Source organism: Lytechinus pictus, chromosome 5 (genome assembly GCF_037042905.1).
Source record: "Lytechinus pictus isolate F3 Inbred chromosome 5, Lp3.0, whole genome shotgun sequence".
Taxonomy (NCBI): Eukaryota; Metazoa; Echinodermata; class Echinoidea; order Temnopleuroida; family Toxopneustidae; genus Lytechinus; species Lytechinus pictus.
Genome location: NC_087249.1, coordinates 2,977,732 through 2,989,634, shown reverse-complemented (window position 1 = coordinate 2,989,634; position 11,903 = coordinate 2,977,732). Strand labels below are relative to the sequence as shown.

The following is an 11,903-nucleotide window of genomic DNA, read 5'->3' as shown; positions in this document are numbered from 1 at the left end:
GTGTGCGGTCGCCTTTATATGTCTCCTATTTTTAAAAGACTACTAAAATTGTACGCGACATCTTTTGATTACGATAGTCAATCTCCTTTTGGGGCTGTTGTTGTTGTTGATTAGTTCTTGATGGCGCTCTCATTTCCCCGCTTTTATTAGTTTTTTGACAGATAATTGCAATCATGAAAGTTAGTTGTATAAAATGACAGATGTCTTGTATCCGAGGGTATATCAAAATTAGATGTAAGTCCCCTTGTCATTTTAGAAAAGGGACACGAGAAAGATTTATCATTTTGAAGCACTCTCAGTAACAAAGAGTATCGAATATAAATGATCTGACTATATGTGTTTTTTAAGATGCAATAAATTTATCTAATAGATTAATAGTCAGATTGTAAATAGTCATCTTCTCTGATTGGTTCTTTACGAGATTCTATATTTAAAACAATACTAGATTCTAGATTATCAGAATTCTGGTTATTGGTGTTTTACTAGTCTGGTGTAAAATGCCCCTTGCACATTCTAGTTTTCCTCTTTTTGAGAACAGCCCCCCCCCCCCCTGTTGGAGAAGTGAGATTCCTCTGTAGAGATCTGAGTTGAAAGAGTGACGGAGAGAGGAGAGATAGGGAGAGAGAGAGAAAGAAAGCGCATACTCCGTCCACCTTTATCATATTTATTGACCGTTATTAATTTAATTACATTCCTCTATGTTGTATTTAATAAAAATAATACCGATGACGGATAAAAACAAATAAATACGGCTTTTGCTCAGGGCCCTGGGAACGTTTTCTATATAAAATAATATCTTATTTTGCTTACATTTTTCAATTTTTTAACACCTACCAGAATTCCAGGGGTGCTGCCTATGGATAACAATGCGCAGCACCCCCAAGAAAATCAATCTTGGGGGTGCTTCAGCACTCCCGCTTCCCAGGGCCATGCCTTTGTTCGGAGGTTGGTCCGCTCAGTGACGTGAATGCGACCATTAATCGGGACTGCGCCTCTCAGGAAAATAGCGCATACTTCGGGAACCATCTCCTCTGGCAGCCGTGTTAGTTGTTCACTATCTTTACAGGGAAGAATAGCAAGAAATTTCGGCTCGCGCTTTGCGCTAGCATTATTTTTCTGTGCCTGGGTGTGTGTGTTTTCAAAATAAAAGTACCCCTCTTGTCTCTATCAAACTAAATAATATTGCATTGCTTGATTAAACGACACAGGGTAGCCCCTTCCCCGACGTGATAAATAATCATGTTTTTACAGGGTTTTTTAAGGCACCACCAATACGCAAAAACGCCGCCCGACCCGCAAGCCCTCCCTTTTGCCAAAACCCGGTTCCGCTTATGGTAACAGGGCTCATCAGCCAATCATGATAACTCTCGGGTGATATAAAGGTGCTTCAAAAGTTCAAATAGTAAATTTTCACAGATATACTCCCGACATGATGGAGCTATTTTAAGATTATCGGCGGAGGCAACGAATAATTATGGAATAAAAGAAATAAATGGCATGCTTTTTTACTAAAACCGAGGTGTGTTTAGACGTGTTTTTTTTCTTCTCTCATAATTATATGCTTATTTACGTCAGAAGCAGACGATCAAAAAGACGTATGAGAGGGCTCGGACCTCCAACCTGCTCACCAGTGTAAGTTCATGTACATGGGAACACAGCGTTGATTACAGGCGTACGCCAGAACAATGAGTTAGACCTTTGCACTTCACTCGTTTTAAGTGCATGTGAAAGTTACATCTGTAACGGGTGACAATCTGATAGGGGAGGTTCTGGGGTGTCTGCGTGTGTATGTGTGTGCAGGGGGTGGGTGGAGGGCGATGATCATCCAAACCATTTGTTTTATTTTATTTACAATGGTATATACATGTAGTTACACAAACAAGGGATCTCTTTATAGCTTTATTCCACGTTTTCTTCCTTTAATTCATTAGTATAAAATAATGAAGGTCGGGATAGAGTGGCGAGGAAACGATTTTTCAATAGGGGTGCTGGATTTGAAGGGGAAAAAATTAACGAGCAAAAAAAAAAGGTGTTCACTCAATAATCAAAGTGATTTGATTCAGGAAAACATATTGAAAAGCAAAAAAAGGGTTCCCGCTGCAAACAAACAAAAATTAGATGATTTTGGTTAATTTTTTTACTTTTAGCATACCTACTTGATTTCCTGGGGTGCTGCCTATGGAGAATAACATACACTGCACCCCCAGCATCCCCTCCTTCCAGAGCCATGGAGAAGGCTCTCAACTCAACCTGAATCCCTATCTAACATGTACTTATCCCTATAGTCAGCAATCTGTTAGATATATATCAAAGCTTTCTTGAAAATCATTAGAATAGTCAAAGGCTAAGAATCTGTAAGTTGTTCAAATTCTCATCTCTTGCTATCAATTTGTTATCAGGTGATTATAATGAGCTTACACGCATGTAAGTAAGCTCCAAGTAATTAGAACTATTATTAATGAGTTCATTAAATGTAATTTCTATTATCTTTATTGTCTATTATTGTACTATGAATTTGAACTTTTATTGTAAATTAAAGTTATTGATCATTTAAATTTGTGTTGTGAATTGCTATTGTTCGTGATTGTGATGTTAGTGCAATTATGAAATTAATATTGTTTGATGGAGATCGTCTATCATTTTCAGTAATGGCCTAGGCTTTGAAAGGCTTGTTTCTTAATCCACCCTCACTAATCGTTTATTCTACAAGTGCTTTCCCCTCTCCACTTCACATCATCACTCGGATTCTACCGCGGGAGACTAGCTGCTCTACCTTATTACTTTCGATCCAATTCACTTGGTAATTTTCATTAAAAAGAATAAATGTATAAATGATTTAATACAAATGAACGAATTGATGAAAATAATGATTAATGAATAAGTTGATAAATGAATAAATTAATGAATGATTTATTGAATCAATATTCTATATATTTCAAATTTAGAAATTTATACCTATATAACATGACCAAATAGGAGCAAATGATGATATCTGACATAATGGCAGAGTTACCATTAAAATGCAGGTTGCTGATACACGTCATATATCCCTCTTTTATAAAGAAAAAAATATTCGTTAATTTCCTTTTTTTTCAATATAGGGTAATATTTCCTATAGATTTAACACTTTTCAGACAAGATGCGTGCTTTACTTCTATTTCTCTTGGTTGGTGTCGCCACGTCCGAGCTGTCACCGTTGTTAGAAAACGCCGAACCTATCCCGGGAAAGTATATCATCCGACTTAAGGTATATATTCCGCATCTCATTACATGGCAAAATATAATGGTCTCAAACGTAAATCGAAGAGTAATGAATGGCTGTACTTCCAACGTTATCATCAATCTTTCTTCTCATTTTCCTCATTCATCATTTTCAATCATCGTCATCATCATCATCATCGTCGTCGTCATCATAACCATCGTCATCATCATCATCATCATCATCATCATCATCAATCATCATCATCATCGTCGTCGTCATCATCGTCATCATTATTATTCTTAGCAGCAGCATTGTTATTGTTTTATAAAGTATAACATTCCTTTTTTACAACAATATAAAAAGCACAATATTAAAAAGTTAACGACCCTCTTTATCATTATGATAAATGACCCTCATCAACGAATATACTACCCTCGTCTGCATCAAAAGGCAGCACTCTGCTTTCATAGTTGAATTACCATTAATTTTGATGCGTTCACTTGAACATTATTTTAAGATGAAATTGTTGATATGGTGAAGTATATCGAGTGTAACATCACAAAGTCTAGTGGAGCAAGTCCTATTGAACTATCAACCATGGGCGTACAGATAAGGGGGGCTCTTGCTCCCAAGACTTTTCACGACCAAGAAAAAAAAAGAGAAAAGGAAAGAAAATGAAAGGGATAAGGGTGAAATACAATATTATTTTCCGAATATTATGTCAAAATCTATCACAAACTTGGATTTTTGTAATAAAAATGTAGAAATTTTGCTCGGTCGCTTCGCTTGCACGCAACTTCTTATTAATTCTACGCTATACGCCATATCAAGCCCCCTTAAAATGTTTGGCTCATTACGCCACTAATATCAACCGATGTACTATTTTTTTTATTTATTTATTATTTTGTATTTTGTATTTTTTTTTTGGGGGGGTATCTGTATTTAATGTCTCTTTTCTATTAGAAAATGTAATGCTATCTTTGATAAAACAATCTCCAAGCCATAACACCTGTGTTTTCTCCCAAAATGCTGCAGATAATTATGATAAGATAATTGTGAACAATCTCCCACACATTAAAACATGAAGATACGGCTTATTTGCTCATTTTCATTAACTCTTTTATAAATTGTTTGTATTATCATTATGTGACCAGGTGTCTAATATTTAAAATAAACTTTAGACTTAAATTGATATAGAAATGTACAATGCCAATTTATTAACGTGCATGTACAAGATATAGATTTTTGTGGGGGTGAAAGTAGCAATTCTTATATATTGGATACATAAATAACAGTGTGAGTAAGCATATAGTAAGTCAATTTGTCAAATAGAATTGATGATATTCTTAATAGGATCCATCTTATTTGCTCTTCGTGATTTTATTAAAATGATTTTATTTCAATAGGGTCTAATGATTGGTTGTTATGAAAACGGAATGGAAGTATTTTTTTTTTCATCCATGTCGGTGAATTATTTGTAACGTGATATCAATGAAAAGCTCTTCTAGATTCACCGTTAAATCCTGCTTTGATTTTTGCAGCTTTAAAGGTAAAGTCCACCCCAACAAACAGTTTATTTGAATAAAAAGAGAAATATTAAACAAGCATAACACTGAAAATTTCATCAAAATCGGATGTAAAATAAGAAAGTTATGACATTTTAAAGCTTCGCTTATTTTCACAAAACAGTTATATGCACATCCCGGTCGGTATGCAAATGAGAGGACTGATGACATCACTTACTCACCATTTTTTTTTGTATTTCATTATATGAAGTATGGAATATTCTAATTTTCTCCTCATTGTCCTGTGAAAAAAAGTTTATTTGTCCCTCAATATGTGGAATTACCATTGTTTAATATTTTATTGTTCAGTCATGTTGTTCCTTTTGGTCAAATCTGTAAAAATGGAAACATTGTATACTATAATTCAAACAATAAAAAAAATAGTGAGTGATGGACATCATCAACTCTGTCATTTGCATGTGACTAGATTGTGCATATAACTATTTTGTGAAAAATAATCAAAGTTTTAAAATGTCATAACTTTCTTATTTTACATCTATTGATTCAAATCAAAATTTTCCTGGGGTGGACGTCACCTTTAATTGCTGTATCGATGGTACCCAAAAGCACAGTAGATATTTTTTCTAGTATACGAGTATGGAAAAACTGTGACACTTCAGTGACTTTTTTTTATAGTAATAAGCCGTGATGCACATGCAGAGCGTTAAAGGTCAAAATATATCTTTGACCAAAGTGCACCATGAGTGTATTAAATTGTTAAATCACACGGATATGTAGTTTCATAATAATATTATGAAATGATCTTTTAAAAATAAATATGAAAGCAAATCATTTCATATTAACAGGATGGGATAGATGTTGATGAAATGACCACCGCTGTTCGTCACTTTGGAGGGAAAATAGGCCTTATCTTCCGTAAAGCTCTCAATGGATTCGCGGCCGAACTCGCCGATGACGTCCTCAACATAGTAAGTTTATTATTCAGTTCTACTGCCTTTTTAACATTAGCTTTAATTCAAATGATAACAACCTGAAAAACCGCTTAATACATTTTTATGAACGATGCATTTAATGCTTCAATGATAATGATTACAAAGTTTTACACATGACTCAATTAAGCTTACAGTGGAAATTACGATATCAATAGGGGAATGTGCTAAGTTAGAATTGGATGAAACATGAAATTTAAATGAATTAGATTGAATTCCTAATCAAAGAATAACGAAAGCCTACAATCATGATAATGGATAAAATCAATTTTGATAAAGCAGTAAGGGAGGAGGATCACCTTAGGTTATTTCATATTTTTTTACTAAAAATGATATAGTATATCATAATGTTTACAAACCAGACCTCGTTCTGATTCTTACACTATATTTTTCATTTCATATTATTTAGGGAGATTCCAAGAAAATTATTCCGTTGCCCCATATACACGAGACTTTCCTGAAATGATTTTTTTTTCTAGGTTTTTTTAAGTTCGTATGAAAAATGACTAGGATCCCATATCATCATGGCTTCAACAGTTGCTGCTTTCACACCAAGGTATACGATCGCTGGGTAAGGTCGCAGCGACCGTACCTTGATGTGAAAGCAGTCTAAATTAAAGGGACGCTTCGGGCTGAAAATATTTATATGTAAAGAAATAGAGTAAAATTCACAAAACAAAATGCTGTAAATTTCATTAAAATTGGATTAAAAATAACGAAGTTATTGAATTTTAAAGTTTAACAATATTTTGTGAAAACAGTTTTATGCATATTGTCATGAATATTTATTAGGTAAGCTGATGGTGTCACATCCCCACTTTCTTTTTCCTTATGTTATTACATGAAATAATAGTTGTTTCATTTTATCAAACACGTGTAAATGCTGTGTCTCCAATATGATGAAATGAGTTGCAGCAATAAATAACTTATGCACTTAATCAGTTGTCAATCCAATTGTAACCTGATTTTACATAATAAAGTACAAAAGAACAAGTGGGGATATGACATCCATCAGCCCACCTAATGAATATTCATGAAGACATGCCTAGAACTGTTTCACCGGAATGATGCATATCTTTAAAATTCAATAACTTCGTTATTTGTTATCCGATTTTGTTCAAATTTTCCGCAGCATTTTGCTCTGTGAATTTAACTCTATTTGTTGAGATATAAATATCTTCAGCCCAGAGCATCCCTTAGTAATGAATGAAAATAGGATCGAACGTCAAAGGCTATTTGAATGAAATTGCCCCTTATTCTTTGTTTGTCAGGTGCGAAGCCTCCCTGTCGTCGAGTATGTTGAACAAGAAGGTGTCTATCGTACTAAGGGCGTCACATGGGGGCTAGACCGTATCGACCAAACCTATCTACCACTCGATGGGAAATACGAGCCATTTGGTAATTATATACTGGAATTTCCGAGTATACTTTGCGCAGGATGTTATGAAGTGAAATCATAACCATATTACACATTTTATAAAACAATTAAAGGCGTCGATTGGGAATAATAATGATTTTGACAACTTGAAAAATTCATATGCAATGCAAAGGTTTTAAAATTTATGTTTAAACTCATTGAAAAACACTATACAACCAATAGGCCTGAAATGAAAACATTATACAAATTGTCATTTTCTTGGCGCGCTTAGTGCCCCAAAAATCTTAGGATAGGCCTATTTTCAAACTTCTGCCCCCATTACTATAGTCCGAAACATTGATCGACGCCCCTGGTACTTTGAAGTTTTAATTTATGCACACACCTGCGAAGGATTTCATACAGCTTCATACTACTCGAAAATCACAGTAGCCCCGTCCCTGTTTATAATGGTCCTTTTCTTGTTTCATTTTATAGCAGTTTAAGGTAGGGGGGGGGGTAAACATTATACATATATGATTTTGAGTGACGACCAGCTCCCTTTTAAAAGATACTCATACAGGTACGTCATGAGTGTCTCTGGACGGTGTGTGCGCTCAATAAGACATCACTATTATTTTGTATTTATAGGTTATATATCATCAATTTTCTACCTAAAAATATTATATGTTTATAAATTTATCTTTTTGTTAATTATCATTTATGTATATTATCCTTCATAATATGTAACGAATTTGTTCGAAATAAAATAGATATTGAAATTTGAAATAATCATTTCACTAGAAGATTGGCGGCTGAATGAGCTGACAATAACAGACCCTTCATAAAGTTATCATGTAAAATGAGAACCAGTGATGTATACCAAACGTTGATTTAAGTTAAACTGTTGCAGGATCCATTCTATGCTACATCATCATCTCCTTATCATGTTCCTTTTTTCTTTATCAATAACAGGTACTGGTAAAGGTTATCTGGTTTGGGTGATTGATACTGGTGTTAGGGAAACACATACTGAATTCGAAGGACGAGCATGGCAGGTTGCAAATTATGCTGACAATATCGACGTGAGTTTAAAGAAGATTTAATAATAAAAGAACGCCAATTTTTTTTACCCTATACCCAATTTAAAGTATGCATATACAACCAATTCATTATTATATTACATTGTACCAGAAAGTTTCTACCTCTCAACTTCCTGATTTTAGGGGCCTACTTACTATTTTTGTTTACATGTACTCGCTAAGAAAAATATAGGTTCCATTTTGCAACACTCAAATGTCACACGAGAAACTCTGTTGGGGCGCACCTTTGCACTCTAAGAAGTGTTTTTGCTCCTTTTGGGTATACAGGTAACCATTTCTTTACCACAAAGGTGAAGAGTTGTATTCCGCTTTTACAGATATACCATTAATGCAAAGATTATGGCTTTCCCGCACACAATACATGCAAGTTCTTCGCTCCCTGGGGAGCATTCCAACAACAAGAGTTTCTAAACCCACTTGCTATAATCATGGACCTACTATACCGGGCATACATAGGTGTAGATTGATGCGTTGCTAAAGACGCCAGGTCGTGGTAAGATCAGAGTCAACAAAGATGAGGAATACGGACTAAATCAGTCATTACAGTAGCCGTTTCATTTACGGTATATGCTTATCCTTATAGATGAATATGATTTCCAGGCTACAAATGGCTACAAAACAAAAAGTTGTGGTTACAAGAGAGTCGGATTTTCTACATCTTGTTGGTTCCATCTCAATTGGTAATTTAATCAGTAAAGAATATCATTAGGTCTAGCTCAGTCGGTAGAGCGGTGGTTTCGGATTCCGGTGACCCGGGTTCGATTCCCAAGTGGTGCGCTAGTGCCCTTTGGTAAGGCATTTATCCTCATTACCAGGTCCCTCGGATAGGACCTTAAGCCATTGGTCCCCTGGTTGCTTGCTCACTGGCAGTCGTGCTTTCTTAGCAGTCAGGTAGAAAAAACCTCGGTATAAGGTCATTATAGTATTCTTTCACCTTCAAACTAGACGGACTGCGACGGACACGGAACACACTGTGCTGGGACAGTTGGCTCTAAGAATTACGGAGTTGCTTCAGAAGTCTACATCTATGGCATCAAGGTTTTTGACTGCAACGGGAATGGGGCCACAAGCTATATCCTAAAGGGTGAGACAACTAAAAATATATATTATTTCCTCATTGCCCAATATTGTGTCTACTAATAATCATGTCGATATTATTTATTTGTTTATTATTTGGTTTGTTAGTTTAAAAGCAGATGTGTTGGCCTATTTGTCTCACTAAGAATAAGAGGGCAGAACTTTAATTACATCCAGTCAGGGGCTTGTGCGAATTACGACCTCCTTATAAGAAAGTTTTTAATCTCACTCCGTCATCGTGAATTTTATATACAGGTATAGATGACATCATAGATTACGTTGACTACTATGATGACAAATACTCAATTGCATCGATGTCCCTTGGTGGAGGAAGGTCGAGAACACTTGATGATGCAGTTGAAGAAATGATTGCCCATGGAGTACCTACTGCTGTAGCGGCAGGTAACGATGAAGACTACGCTTGTAACTACTCTCCAGCAGCCACACCATCTGTAAGTTTCGGTATCTCCACCAAGACAATCATCATCGCTTTCATCTTCAAAATTTCCGCATTATCCTTATTCTTCCTTATCAAACTTGTAGACTATTTAAAATCAAAGATTTCTTTCGTATGTTATTTCATTCCTTTTCTTTTAATTGGACCTCTGTAGGAAGAACAGAGTCATTATATCAATGGTTTTGAATAGAGTGATCCATCCCTTTATAAGTGTTTACATAGTATCTAATTTCAATATTTTGTACAATGCATTTTGTTGTGGATTTTTATACGGTAAAAAAAACCAAACCAAAATGGAAATCTTTATTATATATTACTGTTGTATCTCACGTATTATGTATGATAATTATTTCATGTTATCATTGTATATATTATAAAACAAAATGTTCATGTCAAGTGAATGAAGTTTATAAATAAACTAAATTCAAATTCACACTTCGCAGATTCCCAACAAAAATTATCATTTGAATAAGCGGCAAACTGTGATTTTTTAGACACAAAAGCGCACACTTTACATCCAAGTCGTCACGATTAAATCACGATCACGATTAAATCCTCAAGCGTATTTCAGGGCCACCCATTCAAATATAAAGAAAGTAATTAACCTTCTAACTTTAGGCCATAACTGTTGGCGCCACGGACTGGAATGATTTACGTGCAGAGTTCTCAAACTGGGGGGATTGCGTAGACCTGTACGCTCCTGGATTATACATAACATCACTCGGGATCACATCAGACCGAGCCCTTGCTGACAAGAGCGGGACTTCCATGGCTTGTCCTCATGTTGCTGGTAAGAGAAGAGGTAGCACAGGGGTATTAAGAGAGAGAGAGAGGGGGGGGGGGGGGGGAGAAATTGAATCAGAGAGGGGGATAGAGTAGTTAAAGGGGAATCCAGCCTTGGCCATAAAATGGTGTGAAGGGAAGGAGAAAAATAAACTTAACAGAATAGTGAAAGTTTGAAAGAAATCGGATAAGCAATAAGAAAGTTATAGATGCTTTAAAATTGAGATCACTAATAGTATGTAGATTTCAAATTGGCAACTGGATAAGTAAATTATGACAAGGGGCAAGGACAACTTTCCCATAGGCCATGAACTTTATTATCAGGGATTTGATGTTTTCTCCTAAGTACCCATTCCCCTGGGGCAGTAATCTAAATATAACCCAGGTAGTATATTGTTTTATGTCCTCATGAAAGAAAAACATAATTTGATATAAAACTTTTGGGAAAATGACATTTTAGCCATAATATGTATTGGAGTACAAGGAAAAGTAGTCCTTGCCTTACATCACTATGACATCCCATATGCGGCCAATTTGAAGTCTCCATGGGTATAGTGATTACCAATATTTACAACTTTTAAAAATTCATAACTTTCTTGTTGTTTGTCCAATATTGTTCAAACTTTCACCTATTAACTTGTCTGATTTTTCTTTTCCTTATAAAAACAAGTTTTTATTTGGGTTGGATTCCCCTTGAGAAGGAGGGAGGGTGGGGCAAGACGAACTAAAAGGGTGTTCTTGCACCCCCTCTGCTTAAAAGCTTATTGGGGGGGGGGGGTACTGCATCTTAATCATGTTTTTTCTACAGGTTGTCGACATGGGGTGTATTATGGTGGGCACTTTTGAGCCGTCCTAAAAGGTCAAATTTTTTCAATGTTCAGAAATTTCCCTTACCACATCCCCGAACTCCGAAATCATAAAAATTTGACAAACAACATACATAAATAGTTGAACCTTTTTATTGCCTTCATCAAAAATAAGTTGTCTGTTATTAAACCCATCATTCACAATCAATTTATGTACATCAAAATGTACCCTTACCTTATGTGTAATCCAAAATAGTCACTATATAGTCAATTTTAGAATTCTCCTGATGAGTTTGGCATGTTTCATCTTTGTGTAGCTAACTTTTAGCTGCTGATATGATGTGGAGATTTAGGTTCCTCCCTGCGATGACCGGGCTGGCTGTTTTTTTTTAATCATTATTTTATCATTATAATTTCACAAAGGTGCTATTGCCCTCTACGGCAAGAACACGGATAATATGTTGAAGTACACCAACAAGGACAAACTTGGCTGGTTGTCTTCATCGTGCCCCAATAAGCTTCTTTACGTGTAGGTATTCACCCTCATCATTTAATCTTTTTTTTTTAATCTTTCAATTGTATATTATAAATATATATATATTTCAA

At 35.4% G+C, this 11,903-nt stretch overlaps 1 protein-coding gene across 1 annotated transcript; it reads left to right on the top strand.

The window, feature by feature from the left end:
* The first annotated feature begins 3,101 nt into the window (after positions 1-3,101).
* On the top strand, positions 3,102-11,830 carry LOC129260603 (aqualysin-1-like). The gene is made up of 8 exons (XM_054898565.2): positions 3,102-3,247; positions 5,574-5,696; positions 6,989-7,115; positions 8,047-8,156; positions 9,120-9,258; positions 9,507-9,703; positions 10,327-10,498; positions 11,721-11,830. Exons 1-8 carry the CDS (start codon positions 3,140-3,142, stop codon positions 11,828-11,830), a joined length of 1,086 nt encoding a protein of 361 aa, XP_054754540.2. The 5' UTR covers positions 3,102-3,139.
* Positions 11,831-11,903: the final 73 nt, after the last annotated feature.